This window comes from Fistularia commersonii, chromosome 7 (genome assembly GCF_037954325.1).
Source record: "Fistularia commersonii isolate RoL2024-O1a breed Wild chromosome 7, RoL_Fcom_v1.0, whole genome shotgun sequence".
NCBI lineage: Eukaryota > Metazoa > Chordata > Actinopteri > Syngnathiformes > Fistulariidae > Fistularia > Fistularia commersonii.
The window spans coordinates 10,277,338-10,295,464 of record NC_141290.1 but is presented as its reverse complement, the minus strand read 5'-3'; the positions used below and the strand labels follow the sequence as shown (position 1 = coordinate 10,295,464).

The following is an 18,127-nucleotide window of genomic DNA, read 5'->3' as shown; positions in this document are numbered from 1 at the left end:
TCTATTAGCTTCATCAGGCCATGATCTCCAGCACTCACTGGAACAGGTCACAGGAGAGTGTTAAGCAGCCGGGATGAGGATCAGCACCTCCAAATCTGAGACAATGTGGAAGTGGGTGGAATAGCCACTCCGGGTCGGGAAAGAGGTCCTGCCCCCAAGAGGAGGAGTTCAAGTATCTCAGGGTCTTGTTCGCGAGTGAGCGAAGGATGGAAAAGGCGATTGAAAAGGATCGCTTCGGTGGCTGCAGCGATGATCCAACTCCGGGATGATCTTGGTGTGATGTGGAATTGCTGAATGCTGAATTGTTAACCCCGAAGCCACTGGCAGGCTCATACAGTCAATCTACTCGTGGAGTCATAATTGTAGAAGAGGAAATACAATAGAGACATATAACCTCTCAATCACATGTCTGGACAATTTAGGGTCTCCGGTGAACCTCCTGTATGTTTTGTGAGGACAAGGGCGAACCTAGGGAACTTTATCAAACTACCATAATTTCCGGACTACAAGCAACTACTTTTTTCACGCGCTTTGAACGCTGCACCTTAAACAATGATGCGGCTGAATTACGGATTTTTTGGGGCTAATGAGCTTCATGACACCAAAACATTTAGCTTCGTCACATTGGACCAATGAAATCACAATGAAATTCCGAGGCTGCTCAATTCCGACACTGAAGACAACTTTAATGGTTTTATTGCGCGGGAGGAAGACGAAGATAGCGATCAGCTGGAGTAGGATAAAGCGGGGAGAGAAAACGGATGAACCTTTCCTTTTGTTATTTATTACTAATCTTTTTCATCGGCCATGTTACAGGCACTGTTCAGAAAAAAAAAAAGCATTTCCAATACCTATTTGTGGATGTTATCGGTATGTATTTAATTAAAAGTAAAAAAAAAAAGTTTCTGTGTAAATTCATGTCACAACAAAAACACTTGCAGCTTATAGACAAGTGCGACCTTTATATGTACACATATATTTATTTCGTTATTTTTAGCCAATGCGGCTTATATTCAGGTGCGCTCAATATTCCAGAAAATCCCGTACCTTTATCGAAAGCTAAGTTGTCATGCAAACGAATCTCCAGCAGATATAAAACATTCAGTGAAAGAGTCACTCCGGTTCCTCTGGGCTTATATACATGAAATACAGCGTGATAGTTATCTTCTTTTTCCCCTCCCCTATCAGGCGCTTCCTCCCCGTCCTTTGCCGAGATGTGCTGGGAACCATCGATCAGCGGGCTCATGTATATGCATCTACCGTGTCGCTTCGAGTTTGCACACTCTGCCAGAAACGGGGAGGCCGGTTCCTCCTCGGCATACTCGCAGCCAGGCGGCGATGAATAAAGGAGAAATTGTATGCGGGTGATTGCTACACGACTTCCGTGCACGCTCTTTTGCCGGAGCGTCTCTTTCACGGCTTGTTGCTGTGTGTGTGTGTATGTGTGTGCGCGTGACAAGGGTTTGTCACACACACACACACACACACACGAACAAAGGTGATGAGTAACTTGCTGAACCTTTTAAAAATTCTTCCCAAGCGTTCCCTCATTGTATATTTTACATATAGCACTGACCCTGTTGCACATTAGCATTTGTGCAGATGTTGCATTTATTTAAGAAGAGGAAAAAAAAGGGTGAGGAGCTCCGCGTCAAGGTTAAACACATCCTTCACGCAACCTCCAAACTTACACAGTTCAGAGCACAAATACCTGGATTAAATTAGAAGCGGCCGGACCGCTGGCTAATGATGAGCTAAAAGGTCAGAGGCGCAAGGCCGGTATTTATCAACTGCCCTTTCGCCTTGACGTCGGCTCCATTAATTAAAAAAAATATATCATTTTTGTGAAGCAGAAACCAGTTTGAATTTCATTTACATTAGTATTATTCTACAATTTATCTTCACAACATATACATACATAAATGCATATATTTTTATTCATTCATTACCAATATATCACTTATTCTGCACTCTGGCTTGTTGGGGGTGCAGCAGCGAATCCCAGCTCCCACTGGACGAGAGGCAGGTTTCACCCGTTCGCGTGAAAGCAAGAAAGATAATATCACTCACCTTCTCATTCACATGTCATATAGGGACAAACAACCCTTCACCATATTGTATCAGAACTGCAGTACTGTTGTGAGGAGTGTTCAGAATTCTGCTATTTCCAATTGGCTGTGAATGTGTTTTCGTATGTCATGCCGTCAAATACCAATCTGAATCTGCGTGCACTTTAGATTTCATACCTCATAGTTTAACGTTTCCTATTTCATGTAACAGTGAACTTTACTGTTAATTTGCACTCTACTATTTTGATTATTTTGTTAATTTCACGTGACTGTGGGATTGTGAGGAACGCCTTCTCCATTCCTCTGTATGTCCAGTATATTGAACTTTGAATTTTGAAAGCAAGGGATGCAAGCCAGAGTGTTCAAGAGGCATGACGGTAACGGATTTTTAATAAAAGAAGGGTTTGTTTACCAACCAATCGTAATTGTTGAACACGTCCGATCGGATGCAATATAAATATATATTGTAAAGATTATTGTATTGAATCCTAAGGTGGACTCCAGTGTGAGGAGTCTGAACACAAGATGCCGAAACCACAACCAGATTTTGAAAACAAAGGCTGACCAGCGACACTTTTTCCCTCCAATGGCTGGGGGATTTTTATTTATGAGTGCTAAATATATATTATATAGGTTACATATATTTTTACATACCTTTAACTTTATTTTTATTTATTTATTTTGACTTTTTTAAATGCTATTTTCATATTAATTTTATTTTTTATTATTCTCATCTGTAGATTGAAGAAGAAGAGATCGTGAGAGTTGCAGTAACGAGCCGCGCAAAATATTACGATTCTGACTTCGACTCTTTTCGAGAAAGAGGGAAAAAAGAGGGGGTTGACAGTTGTTAAGTAATAAGAGAAAGCAGTGTTTTGAATATTCCACTTTGTCACCGCCGTAATGATGCGTAGAACGTCTGAGCGGGCGCCAAACGTCAAACTCGATCACGGCCGTCACATTTCGTCGGCTGTCATGCGGAAAAGGAATGAAGTGTGAAATCGCTTTGTCTGATTGTCTGGCAGCCCAGAGTGACGCTGGAACTGGCGTTGCCGCCGCCGCCGCCACAACAGCAGTAACAACAACAACACCCACCGACAACAACAACAAACCCTGAATGGAATCCCACTAATAACTCGGCGGGCTTCCGACTTTGCCTTCGACGCGCATCAGCCTCGCCGTCACTCCTTCAACAATGCAAGGCTCTTCGAGGAAGGAGGAGAATTTCTCATTAGCGCCTAAAACAGAAAGCCGAGCCACTAGAACTTATTATAATTGATCACATGCACCACAGCTTAACGAGGAACGGGCGAAAAATGATTGACAGCCAATCAACTAGCCAAACAGTTAAGTGATTTCTCCACGGCTAACCGGCTCTTTAGTGTTGTTAAGATCTAAATTAGCCTTACCTGGCGAAATGTGACCGAAATGTTTTCCTTTCCCAGCGCCGAGAACTGGTTTGGCTATTACCGAGAAGACGGGACGAGCCCGCCGCTGACATCGGGGTTAGCGATTCTCCAATTTAGCGGTTAGCAATTCCACATCATACCAAGAACGTCCTTGGTTGGATTCCAGCATGTCCCGGGTTGGATTCCAGCAGGGAGACATGTGAATGAGAGTTGTTTGTATCTATAGGACGTGTGAACGAAAGAGTGAAAATCAAGTCCAGTTGCCATGACGCGAAAATTTTGAGAAGAATTCACCGTGACCTGGATGACTGAAAGCCCGGTTGGAAGTATCTTTATGTGGTCCTTCTTGTCAAACTGTTCTTGTTGTGGCAACTGGACATGAATTTCCTCACTTGAAGACGTTACAATCCCTTTTTAGAGAGGCGTCTTCTTTTCTGAAGAACTGAAGAAGTCCAGTGGCTGAGACAAGAAGTTTTCCACGAGAATTAACCATGACCTGGATGACTGAGAACCCCGACTAGTAGACTGACAACCAGTCCAGGATGAACGCCGACTCTCGCCCAATGACAGCTGGGATAGGCTTCAGCAACGCTGAGTGCAGGATAAGTGGTGCAAATAATGAATGAATAGTAATAATTGAAAACATTTCTCCAAAAGAATTGAAGTGTTCACGATCTATTGTTGGAGATCTGACCGTCCGAGGTGAAAATACAACCGAAACCTCCAAATTCAAAGTCTGAAAACCAAAACCAGCCTATTTTTTAATATTGAGACACCATGATCACCCATGATCTGCTGACGGAGCAGATCCAAGTTGAAGAACTGTGGCTTAAAATATGATGGTTGTTGGTGGAGCAGCTGATCTTAAGCTACTATTTAATAAGAAATGAATCATTAATTAAATATTGTTTCAAAGCTTTCATGAACTTGCTGCAAAAGGGCTTCAAAGACTTTTGAAGACTTCAAATTATGGATATGGGTTTGATTTTAATCATTGGTAAATGATCCATCCTAAACTCTACACACCAGATCTTTTCTAGCAGAACAAAGCGTGTATCAGCGAAAGAAGAGAAAAAAATCAATTGCTGTTCTTCATCCCTTTGCAATATCTCGCTGTATGTTGCCGTCTGACGTAGAAACGAGAGGGCCAGTGTTCGTACGTCTCGACATGAGGTGTGAATGAATGGGGGAACGATTGTCAATCCGTATAAGTCGCCCTGCAGTTGACTGGCGACCGGTTGAGGGTGAACCTTGCCTCTTGCCTGATGGCAGCTGGGATCGACTCCAGCGACCGTGCAACCCTGAGTTCGGGATAAGCGGGAAAGATACTGAACAAATGAATGAGTTCCCTCAGATTCCTTAATGCGGTTTGCCTCAGGAGAAGGTTGGTGTTGTTCCAATCCCACAGAAAGCAGCTCTGGATTAGCGCATTCGGCCCGTAGGGCGACGGCGTCCAGGCTGGGACGGAGGCGGTGAAACGGGGAAATTCAGCGGACAAAAGACGGCGAAGCAGCCAGAAATTTGTCAAATGAGGAACCGGAGTCGGTGTCGAGACGGAGGTGCTTAATCCGTCCTAAAGTTGAAGAAATCATTAAGTTAGAGGAGCGGACCTTCAAAGGGAACCCGATTCTGATGAATCTTTCCGTTTGTCATTGCTGTCTTTCTCCAATTTATCTGCTTTTATGGTCTCTTGCATTTTTTCTCAAATGTCGTGTCTCATTATTTTTTCAATGCTCTGTTGAAACCCCGCATCGGCAGCCGCCGAGAACGACACTCGACAGTTTTTCCTCCGAGATGGTGTTTTGCAATTTTATTCTACTAGTCAATTTGATTCTACTAACACGCACTTCCCTGGCCTGGAGGTGACCAAGCCCTAGCCTTGCTGTCTGCGTCATCCTGGCAGTTTGTGTCGCTTTGCCACCGGCTACTGCAGCTGCGCCATGTCGTATTCAGATTATCGCAATCCCAACATCCGATAAAGGAACGAAAAATGAGACCTAAACCTGAAAGACAACTTCGGTAGTTAAGGTGAAATATGCGATAGAAGAGTATCTGCTGGAGTGAAAGGAAAGGGGTAGAAGACACGAGTGAGGGCAGGTATGTCGTCTGGTTTGAAGACACCGAGGAGAAGAAAGGAAGCAGAGTTCGAGGCAGCAGAGATAAAGATGTGGAGGCTCTTTTTGGGCAAAGATGGTTGAGATCAGGAATGAATCCATAAGAGGGACGGCTCATGTTCGATGTTCTGGAGGCACACTGAGATCTGTCCACTGGAAGTGGACAGAAGAGGGACAGTAAGATCCAGGTAGAAGGATGCTGAAGAGGGAAGAGGAAAGACGACAGGAAATTAGTTGATTTGAGAGAAGAAGCTGAAGAGTTAGATGGAGTTATATGATTCATTGTGGCAACGCCCAATGGGAGAGGCCCAAAGGAAAAGAAAAAGAAGTAGATAGTAGAGTAGATAGTGGTGCAAAAACCCTCATGTGCTCAAATTCGCAATTCAGACTCATGGAGTTCATTGTTTTGGTCCCCTAACCTTTGGTTTTGGCTGCACTTCGCTAGCATCTCATCAGCAATGTTCAAAAAAATTTGTAGAAAGCAAACGCCTAGTCGCTTGTTTCTCGGGCAGTTTATAGTCAAAATGAAGTAGCTGACAAGAACATGAAAACAAAGGGCAAGAAGAAGCGACTCGAAGAAACACGGAAAAATTTCAGAACCAGCAGCTACAAGTAAAAATAGAGGACCCAAACCCAAAGTGGGTAGAGATTCATGGATCAATGTCCCAAGATTAGAGATCCACGACATGGGCCAAAACCACTGTCAGAGCAAAGGGTGGGCGGGGGCGTTCCAAGCATCGAAGGTGGGAGAGACGGACTGGAGTTTTACAGTAAGACATAAATGGAAGTGTATTCTGGTGAAAGATCCATTTGCCGCATCTTCACTTACAAACAAGGAGTTTGGAGCCCCGGGGGCCATATGAAATTCAGTTAATTAAACCGAGTGTTCTGGCAATGACAGCCGTGGCCAAGGGGCTAAAAGGGAACTTCAAGAAAAAAAAAAGGGTAAAATCTTTCATTGGCCAATGTCGGTACACAGGATTTAAAAATAGACGCAAGCAGACAAATCTAAAAGGGCCGGCAAGAGACCGGTGGAATCTAGTACACAAGGAAAATCTCTCTAGGAATAAAGGATGGAATACTTGCCAAAAGTGACTAAGACAAACTGGCACAGAGGGAAGAGAGGGGGAAAAAAAGAGGAGATAACACGGGGAAAGAGGAGACAATAGCCGCTTTTGGAAAGAAAAGTTTTAAATGCTCTGTTTTGAGAACTGTCCAGCACAAATTTTGCTCTAGAAACCCACCACCAGGGGAACCTTTTACTTTTTGCTTTCCCACAGGCAATGAGGGACCATGGTAGGTAGCGGTGTGATGCAAGTGTCTGCAACGTGCACCTTAGGCAACACGTTCAAAAAACAAAACCACCGAAGGAGAAGAGAAGGACGACAGGGGCGACATGTGGAGTGAAGCTTCTCCGGTATTCTGCATGGCAGGAATAATAACCCCGGACTATCAGATGAATTGAAGTGTTTTCATCTTCTTTCTGCAATGCTTCGCCATGTGAAGAACCCCGTCATTAGTGAACCCCCTACTTATTTCTACCAAAATGCTCCTCAAGAGAGCCCTGGAATCCCTTCTGTGCATAGCAGGCCAGAAGTCATTCTTTTTTCTGTCCATTTTTGTCACAATAAAACAGTTGACAGGTGACCACAATAGTGTTTAAAAATGCCGCTACAGGCTGCAAGAAGCATCTGGTAAGTGGCTTAACAATCACCAAGCACTTACGTCATATGAGTTTCTACGGAGCCGGAAGCAAACCCCGCCACGTAATAGGATGAAAGCATGAAAAAATAGCGTTCCTCAGTTCCTGAAAAAGTTCTAGGAACTTCAAAAGGTTCCTACTGTGCAAAAGCAGCTAATGAGACATGTGTGCACTGAAGCACAGAAGTCCAAACAGCCCGGCTTGCATTTCCCAGGTCCCACACATGAGTTTGAGCAGAATATATATATTTAACACGGTGTTTCAGCAGAAAACACTCACCACGTTTGTCTCCACGTTTGCACAATAGCTGCAAGAACGTTAATTTTCTAACTTCTTGTCGTGGCAACTGGACTTGGATTTCTTCTCTTGAAGACACTTCGGCCCTCATCCCAGAGGCTTCTTCAGTTCTAATGACCTTTCCGTCTTTGGGGCGTTTGTTATGCTAATGAGGGTGTCGTTCATTGAGGACAAAGGAGACACTTTTGGGGATTACCTAGATTGAATTTGTGAAAAGGTAAAGCCAGACAAAGGAGTGAAACCTGTTGTATCCCATGGATTGAGGCTCATGCGGAAGTTGCATGGGGCTGCTTCTGGTGCCAGATCTTTCCTAGTAGTTTAAAGGGTACAGATGGGTCTGGTCCGTGTTTACAAATCCATCAATTCCAGTACGGCGTTATACATTTGTGAACGTTTGTGCCTGAGGCCCCTCTCCTTTGGGCAGAGACAGTTTTGTTTTGATAAAGATGGCTTCTTTGACTCCTTTCTTGAACCATCTGTCTTCTCTGGCCTTAATTTTCTAACATTTCATGTATCTGATCCATAGGTATGGAGACATGGTGCCAAAAACCATCGCTGGCAAGATCTTCGGTTCTATCTGTTCCTTGAGCGGGGTGCTGGTCATCGCCCTGCCGGTGCCCGTCATCGTCTCCAACTTCAGCCGCATCTACCACCAGAACCAGCGAGCGGACAAACGCCGTGCTCAGAAGGTAAAAGTACCGCTTAGAGGAAAGCTGGATACGTCAGTTGAATCATTTAAATACATGTTGGAACGTCTACATGCTAGTATCCCCAGAGTGGTTGCTGTCTTTAAGAGGATGAAACACCACCGAATCATTGTATGTTATTCTATTAGCGACAGTGAAATCGGTGAATAAATTGAAATGTAAGCGTCCCAAGGTTACCTCCTTGAGGAACACCACAAGAAATTTGCATCAATATTGCTCCAGAGAGTACCATAGTTCATAGTAGCTCACTTCTCCAAGCTACGTGTTCCATAAGCTGTGTAGGAGGCAGCGAGAACTGAAATAAATCCCACCAATATTTGTTTTCAGCTCGTGAAACAGGTCAGCCTCATTTTGAAAACACAGAAGCATATCCAGCCCGAGGGAATAAGATAACGCTGGAATATGTCCGCTGTCCGTTGCCCCTCCGACCCTTGACCTTGCACCAACACGCGTCAACTTTAAGCTCTCTGGGAAAGCAAACGTCCCAGAATGCGGTTCGTAAGAGACCTTTAGCCGCACCGGACCTCGGACCAAATAAGCAAGTTTGATGAGATGGTGCTTCAAGTCGGGCACCACACCTCTCGCCACCTTTTCACCCATCCTCAACACTACAAGTACTGAGGTACTGGCCATTATCCGCTTGCACTTCTTGGTAAGAGCACTCTCTACCATTGCTATGGAGTGTGAGAGCTCCCTTCAGTGAGCGATGAGATCAACTCCCCCCCAGGTGACTATTTCTACATTAACACCCTGGTTTCCTTTTTCCAACCAAAGTCAAGTCCTATTATAACAAGTGAATTCGCTCACACCTTCACATGGCTCCAGCTCCATTATTGTCAAGTTCAATTTTAAATGTGTTTGGCTGCCGGCTGAGCGGACACAGGGGCATAGTGGGTCATTTAGCCGGCTTTTGGAGATCAAATCAGTTATTTTACGGTAAAATTGTCGCAATTTATTCCTATTTAATTAGATACTCCCCACAGGCTCAAAGCCCCCCAAAATAAAACAAAGGGAGCTTAAAAGTGTCAATTGCACTCCAAAAAGTCAGAATAATGAATATTTTATGACCACACCTATAACTTGGTGAAGCCACGCGGTTGGCGATATCGCCACAAGATATTATTTGACATATAACTTTTATGCCGCATCTCAAAGCAATTTGGAAAGAGTGATCAATTTGCCTGCATGGCAATGAATTGACCGTTACCTGGCAACAGCTACGCGCTATCAAAATCAGAATGAAGGGGGTGGTACCGGGTAGTGAGGGGGTTTACCGTTGAAGCCACTCATATTTCCGGTACAAAGCAGCTATTGCCAGTTGGACTCCGACTCAAGGCATCAAGCCGCACCTCAAGGAGGTCTCCAAACAAGGAGTTAGTTGACTACACAGGGTTTTAGCTGCAGGGCGTAACCAGCGCTGGTAGTTCCGTTCTTCAACATATGCTGCCTCCAAAGCTCTTGTTTGAGATCTAGGTTGGTTGTTGATAGACCCAGAAGCAACTTCAGGAGCAGCGTGGCGCAGGAAGTAGAGCAATCATCTTTGGAACCAAACATGAGGCCTTTCCCTGTGTTCTCTCCATGGTCTCCCGGTTTCTACCTAAGTTCTCTCCAAGTTCTGCTGCCTGGGTTTTCTCCAGGTTCACAGTTTTCCACACACAGTCCAAAAATGGTCTTACTTGAAGATGCTAAGTTGCCCGTAGGTGGGAATGATAGAGTGAAAGGTTGGATCTCTCTGAATGTGGCCCTTTTGGACTGACAGGTGGATAAAATGAGGCTTGTGATCAATTTGGCTACACGGCAATGAATTTACTGTTGCCTGGCAACAGCTATGCGCCATCCGCAGGCCAGATCAAAATGAAGGGGGCGGTAAGGGTTGGGGAGCGGGTTAACCATCGAGGTCACCGTTATGTTCAGCACAAAGCAGCAAAGGTTAAAGGAGTTGGTTGATAATGGACCCAGAAGCAACTCTAGTTGTTCCTTTCCAAGTTCGCAACAATGACATGGAGCATCTTTCGGCTACAGCCTATGTTGTCTCCAGGTTCTCCCAGTTCCTCCCTGGGTTCCCTCGGTGTTCTCAGCTCAAACACAGTCTTACTTGGAGAGGCTAAGTTGCCCGTGGGTGCAAATGAGAGAGTGAATGGTTGGATGTTTATGTGGTCTCTGTGATTGACAGGTGACCAGTTCAGGATAAACCCCGCCTCTAGTCCCAATGAGAGCTGCGATTTCTCATCAATAATATCACTGAATATCTAAATTCTTGATCAGTGTGTTTGGAATACATGCTTTTTGTCCATGTTTCTCCAGAACCACTTAGTTTATATACGCTAGCAGCTGCTCTCGACGATTGGGAAATGTTTGTGAGAGCGAAGTGACGTCTCCGCACAAATATCATCTGGCAGCGGAAAAACTGTTTTTCTTTTTACCACAAAACAGACTGGAAGTAAATCACATTTCACAGGAAGGGGGGGGTTTACTCGTTCTGGATGTTTTTTTCTTCTCAGACAAGGAAGGAATAACTTTTTTTTTTCTCAGCAGAAAAAGATTAGCGTCTTAAGTTTGTGCGGCTTGTCAATTATTACGCAGCAAGATACAGGAAACGTTCCCCTCACTCCATCGGATTCATGATAATTTTTGAATTTTATTGAACCATTTTATTGAATAATGTTTAAATGTTAATATTAATTTGCCAATTTCCAGAACTCTAGTCAAAACAATGTTAGCTCTTGAATGGGAGGCACGGCTAACCAAAGCCTCACAATCTGAAGACTGGATATTTGTTGGCAAGATGCTAACCCCCCCTAGTTGCTCCCGACGGTAAGCTTACCACCTTGCTTGTGTGTGCGAAAGGGTAACTATGGAAAGCACATTGAAAACACAAGGTGTTTCAGGTGTTCCATAAGTGGAGACCATTTACAGGAAGAAGATTCCCTGTTCAACTGGATTCTTCTAGTATAGGCTCTCGATGTTCTCCCCCTGTCCGCCCAGGTCTTCCTTCCACAGTCTGAAAACATACAGTCCTCTCCAAGTTCTCTTCACATTTTCCTAGCTTCAGCCTTGGTTCTGCCCAGTTCCTGCCATGTATCTCTTCATGTTCTCCATCTTCCCGAAGGACACAAAGGACACAAAACCTCGCCCAGTCGCCTCTGATTGTCTTGTTAGCGCCTTGTATGGTAGCTCTGCTACGGCAATGGTGAGTGGATGAGTACAGTATTTGAATGGGTGAAGAAGGCAAGGAGATTCCTGGCATGGATTCTCCATGTTCTCCCGCTAACCTGTTCTCTCTGGGTTCTGAAAACATGCAGTTTTGACAATAACTGTGTGCAGATTTGTGGGATTTCCCGTACATGTGATTGACAGGGAAGAGGCTCGGGCTCAGCAACAGCCATGATTAGCCTCTGGTGGCTCTTAGTTTGCAAGATTAGCAGTTAGCATAACTAATGAATGACTGGTTCATTTATTATGGATTAATTACGGAAGAGCTTGGGTTGTAATTGAGAAAGCCACACATATTTGGGAGCAAAGGTGGAGCCAGCTTATAATATTTCTCTGGAGAACGTCTTACTATCCCAAGGAAATGATCGCTTTACATGGATCCTGACGCAGAACTTAGTATTTTAATGGCTTTTACGGCCGGGGATTTTCCCTGAGTCGTCACTAGCTTGTAAAAACATTTTTGAACAGGCTGATAAGACTCCTCGGCAAAAAAAAAACAAAAACAGCTAATTAAGTTATTTCTCCTCAGACACTGCTAAGCCATAAAATCAGTGAGTGTAGAGATTCTGATAGGGATTTAATCGTTTTTTGTAGGTCTTTTTTTTCGACTAAAAGTAATATCCAAGTATGGGAAGTTCCACCACCTGTTCTGCGTTGGCGATTCACTTCAGAGATGCACGACTCAGAAAAGAGAGGACCAAATTCAGCTGTGTTAGCTTTATAGACCGAGACGCGCGGGAAACGTTAAAAGACAACATTTGCACATCACGATTCCTCCCACGTCCAGCGGAGACCGACATCACAGAGCTCACTTAAACTGCAGCCTGTCTGATTCGTAGAGTAATTTCCCCGCCTTTTTTTCCCAAAGATGCTGAGCGAAAACATGTAGAATGGCGTATTTGCGCCACGGATAAAATCCAGCAACCTTCCCGTTATCACTGCACTTCAACCACAAACTTTTCTGAAATGCTGCAGCAAGGATGACAATGCTAGCCACTATTAGCCACAATCGGACAGAAATGTTCTAAGAGTGTACTTTTACGAACTGTCCAGTTCGAAACTTTGTTTCCAGGAAATAGTCTCCTCCAAGGGAACCTGTAGGTTTTGCATTCCAACACGCTGAATTTATTTCAGCCAAAAATGTTGATGTTCCTCTGTGAGCTCTTGAAACCCCTCTTTGGTGTAGCTGGCAAGAAGGGCTTGGACCTCCTTGTTGCTCAATTTCTCGCCCCCATTTTGTCACAAGCTGACCAGTGAACTCAATAGTTTTTGAAAATCACACCCCACAGTCCGCCGAGTATCTGGTGCCGGGCATGGCTTATGAGTTCCACCAAACAGCTGCATCATACAAGTTCCTATGGAACCGTAAAAAGAGTAGGAGACGAGGTCCAGGGTCCTTGTTCCCCCAAATTATGAATACATGAAGACATGGCCTAGTTCCTGAAAAAGTCCTCGGAACTGTAAAAGGGTTCTTCAGTGCAAAAGGGGCTATTGAGACATTTCCTTCACTCATTATTAAAACCTGTTACGTTTAATACCAGCGTCAGTTTGCGCATTTGGGTTCTACCCCTCTTGCCAAGTCACCCTTTCATAAAGTCAAGATAGACCAGTCCTGTGTAGGTGGGGCAAAGAAAGTCATTGCACTATATAATATATCGACCCTGCTAGAATGGTTCTAGGAACTGCGGTCCACTGGCCCTGGTTCCTCTGCAGCTCAAACATACGAAAAAAGGCCTAGTTCCTGAAAAGGCTCCACTAACTACTGTAATTCCCTACAATTCAAATGGCTAGCATGAGTGGAAGGGACCCCACGTGTACGGCTTATTACGCTTAAAAAACCCGCTCCCGAGCTGTTGCCTTGAATTAGGCCTCTCACTATTAATACTCCCCTATCAACGGCAGAAGTCTGTGAAATTCTCTGTCAGATTTGGAAGCAGCTGGTGACGGGGGGGGGGGGGGGGGGGGGGGAGACCCGCAGAATCAGAAGGGGGGTGAAAAAGTGAACGAGTGTATTCGTCGGCGCCCGTTCATTTGTCCTCCCCGCTCCTATGACTCCGTTCCTCCCGGGTTCTCTCCTTCCCACCCAGGCCTCATTCGTCTTCTCTAACAACAGGCGGCTCTCGGCTCCCATTACAATTAAGAAGTCGTCTGCGGGGATTCGACTTCACAAAAGGTCCTCCCATGAACCCTCTGCGGCTCCAGTCAGAAAATAGAAAGCGGAGAATCTAAATTGGATGTAATGATAGTCGTTCTAACTACTGTGGCGTTCAGGCGCTTTTGTGTGTGTCAGAAGGTGTAGGAAGGAGTTCCGACTCCACTTCAACTTTTCATCGGCCCTGATTTTAATGTCCTTAATTCCTCTTGATGATGTGCAAAGTTGAAATACTACCCTCCGCTTTCACCCTAACGTACACGCATGCAGACAGGTTTCTTTTTTATTCCTGCACACATCAGCGCCGCGGCAAATCCACCGCCGCCGGTGAGTGTCGAGGCAGTAAATGGACTGAGGTCATACTGGTAATGGGACAGCAAAGTCAAGTGGAGCCACACTGAGAGGTGGTAGGTTGTCAAGGAGGCAAGACAGAAAAAGAGAGAAGACAAAGGAAGCACTGGGAGGAAAGAGAGAAAGTTTGGGGGAGGAGGGCTGTTTATTCGGGAAAAAAAATGAGAAAAATCCGCGCAAAAGATCAGAGTCTGCTGGTCTTGTGACAATGCCCATCCTGCGCCATCGGCTCTCTGGAGGGGAGGATCGTGTTCCTTCTTTTGTGCTAAAGCTGTCTTGTTTTCTGACAGCTTTTTGCAGCGGGGCAATTACAGCCAGCCAACTCTCAATCTCCCAACAGACCCCGGACCGTTTTTCGGCACCGTCGGTTCAGAACCGGGGATTAACCTGGAGGTCTGGCTCCACAGCGGGAGCAGGGAGGTATCACTCAGAGCCGATCCCGGGGCACGTGAGATTGTGGAATCCCTTCGCATTAATCCGGGTCTGCCAGCCGACCTTCAGCCAGCCAGACATGATCAGAATATCTGGGAACGTGTGTTGGCCCGGAGGCATCTCAATCAGATCCCTCAATGGCTGCCTGTAGCCGGTAAGGCTTGACCACCTTGTCCCCATGCTAAATTGTTTAATGCATTCGCTAACACCCTGTGCTACTTCAGAGAGGCGCTTCAACCAGGACAGAGTCTCCAGTTTCAAATCACATACACACCTGGCACCTCTGAGAAGCTTATTAACCGCCACGGTTGACCCCCTGACGGGCACACCGACAAGGTGACCTAGAAAAGATCTGCCAAGGGACACGTCCAAAGATTATTTCCCCGGTCAAGGTCACCGGTTCCCATCCCCGCATCCCTTCCTCGGGTCCCAGGACAGTTGGTTGGAGTCTCCAAGAGGCCAAGCCACTGTTCTTCTCAAGGGCTCATATGAACCCCCGAATATGTGACAGCAACCTCTGGCCCCACAACCCGAACCATAACCCCAACCTCAAGACCAACCCTACATCAAACCCCAACCATAACCCTGACTCCAACCGCAACCCTAACCCCAACCTCAACTGTAACCCCAACCCCGACCCCAACTGAAACAACGAACCCTTAACCTAGAGGCTACCCTAACCCCAACCTCAACCCTAACCCAAACACAAACACAAACCCCAAACCTATCCTTCCCAGGTTCATTCAAAAAGTTAAGCTCCAAATGTGACACGACAATGTCTCCTCAGCCCTCACGAAGACTGCCTCACTTTGACTATCTACACACAACATGGTCTCTACATGGTCTTGCTGGCCTAATGACAGACACTGCTGCAGAGAGGGGGAAGGGGCAGGAGGGAGAGGGGGTTAAATTCAACAGTTAGCAAACAAGACAGGCCATCAAGCTAGAGAGATAGGGAATAATTGTAAAATAGCAATGTGGGAACTTGGACCTGTTCATTATTGCACACCTGGTTGTACTGCAAATGTCACCACGTTAGACCTCCCTGGCATCCATCCCTGCTTTTAAAAATTCCAGTCTTGTTTTTGACCACAGTATGTCTAGACATGTAGTTCCTTTGTGATATTGGAGATTAAGGCAGAGAGGGAAATCCCAAATGTAGTCGTCTGATGACACTCTCCAAGTAGAGCAGATCTGGACCATACTCTTTAAGATGATCTACCAAACCCAACATATTCCCTGAAGCAAGCACTTGGCAACAGCTGCTAGGAATCAACTGCCTTTTCCTGTTGCAGACCCGAGCTTGGTGTGGGCGGCCTTCTGCCTCGACAACCACATGGCATGTCAATAGCTGTAATATCTTTAAAAGAATAACGATGCATGTTTTACATTGCCATGGCTGTTAAGCAATGCATCCACTAGAGGACAGTGCAGAGTTCAGAGTTCACTTCCGCGACCCCCCCCCCCCCCACACACACACACACACATACACACAAACACACACACACACACACAACTTCCGGTGATACTGCACTGTTTGCTGGGTTTGGCTACACATTCGCAAGCTCCCCGAAAACATACATTATTATGAGGATACGGGAATTTAACATCAAGCGTACGTGAGCCCTGAGATGTTTTGGACAGAAGAGGGACAGTGAAGATCTAGGTTGAAGGATGTTGAGGATGCAGGAGGCCGAGTGTAAGACCAGAGAGGTTTATGAATAGAGGAAAAGAGGACAGGAAGTTTGTTGGTGGCGGAGAGGGTGCAGAGGAGAGGGTAAGATGGAGGCGGATGATTGGCCCCTGAAGGGAGTTGAGACAATGATAGCATGTGATCACCAAGAAGTCCAGTCGGAAAAGCGAGCTATTAAATTTCTGTATCCGTTACAACAAAGTCGACCTCGCTGCTAAACTCTAAAGAATCAAACTGGCTCAGGATCATCTCGAAGTAGAGTTTTCACAGGACTCTGTCGGCGGGATGCCCGTCAGCCGACCCCGCAAAACACTCAAATCGCTGTTTGCCATTATCTCATATTTGGCCCCCCTTGTTTCAATGCGTCCCTTTAATCGGCGAGATGAGCCAATCCATGTCACTTTGGCCGTCAGAAGCAATGAAGTTGCAGAGGGAGGCGCGCAGATTCTCTTCTCGTCCCCAACACATATATATATAAAACAGGGGTGGGCAAATTTTTTGGCTCAGGGGCCGCATTGACTTTTAAAATTTGACAGACGGGCAAGCACAAGATATGATGCATATTTTAAAAAAAAAAAAGACGCATTTGTTAAAAGTACATGTCAGACTCGTCCGACATTTGTCCGAGCATTGTCTGACATTTGCTTTGTAAATAAAACCAGCGTGGTTTTTAAGGTTCTGACGTTTGCTCGCATGTCATGCACAAACCGGTTTTTCCCTTGTAGCTTCAAGTCCAGCTCATTCATGTGTGTTGGTGTGTCCACAGTAAAGGCTAAATCACAAAGCCAATCTGTGTCATTCAGCTCAGAAAAATTCTCAATCTCCATTCATTGATCCAATCATTCACATCAAGTATGAATTCTGTACCAATCTTCGGCGAGCCGGGTTAAAAAGCCCAAGGGTCCGGATGTGGCCCGCGGGCCGTAGTTTGCTAACCCCTGATATAAAACCTCATCATTACATCTCACCATCCAGTGTTCCTCACATGTTTAACAATCTAGAGTCTGGCAGAAGTGATCCCACTGCGGCACATCACGCCTGGGAAGATGGGTATCGGGGCTTTCTACCCCCTGAAAAGAAACAAATCAAGGAGAAAAAAAACGGAGCTCGACCTCTGCGTGAGACGGCTTTCCGAGGATGTTCCCCGATCCCTTTAAACCACCGTGAGGCCTCGCTAACGCACCTGTAGCTTAACGTTAATTCTTTTAACCAGGTAACGCATTCTTATCAGGTACTACCAGCATCTGTGCAATCACACCAGAGAGCGCCATCGCTGCGGTGTCATGATGTTACGACAACTGGCACGTTTTGCGCGGGAGGAAACCTCGCCCCTGCCAGTTCCCGTCATAGCATCATGTCGGCCAGCTGGCAGATTCCCATCATTAGTCATCCTCCGTGACCTCCCGCCCACCCTGTCTGACGCTGTGACCTCTTCCTCTTCTCACGAGCAGAAAGCCAGACTGGCCAGGATAAGAATAGCCAAGTCGGGCAGCGCCAACGCCTTCCTCCTGAGCAAACGCAACGGATTGCTGAGCGACCTGCTGGAGCTGACGGTGAGAAAACACCTCTGGTCTCTTTAAAAAAAAAAAAAAAAAAAAAAAAAAAGTAGGTGGGATCTTTTTTTTTTTTTTTTTCCGAGGCGGCCTCCTCGATGGCCTTCATTAGAAACAGCGTTGAAAAAGTAGGCAGGCTGTAATTTGGTTTCCGAAAGTATACTGTCCCCCCTCCCTTCAAACGCCGATTGGTAATTATTTCGGTTCGCTGCCGCTCAATAACTAAGCGGCTGTAATTTCACCTCCGCAGCATGGCGGCACAAACACTTACACGCCCACAAAATGACAATTACCGCCGTCATTAAACAAGGGACAACTTATCTAAAGGCTCTAAAAGAGCAGACGGGGTAGAATGGTTATGTTCTTGTTCGGGGGCGGGGGGTTACTACGCCAGCCATGCCAATAATCCTCCATCAGGGCGGCAGCGTCGCCGCG

The 18,127-nt window shown here is 45.8% G+C and overlaps 1 protein-coding gene across 3 annotated transcripts in view; it reads left to right on the top strand.

Moving 5' to 3' along the window:
- LOC147232734 (A-type voltage-gated potassium channel KCND3-like) overlaps positions 1-18,127 on the top strand; it is a 100,503-nt gene that overhangs the window by 70,968 nt on the left and 11,408 nt on the right. For all 3 annotated transcript variants that reach the window (XM_086149759.1, XM_086149758.1, XM_086149760.1), the window contains exons 3-4: positions 8,118-8,280; positions 17,591-17,692. In XM_086149759.1, the coding sequence (XP_086005885.1) occupies positions 8,118-8,280; positions 17,591-17,692 (265 nt within the window). The remainder of the gene's footprint in view (positions 1-8,117; positions 8,281-17,590; positions 17,693-18,127) is intronic.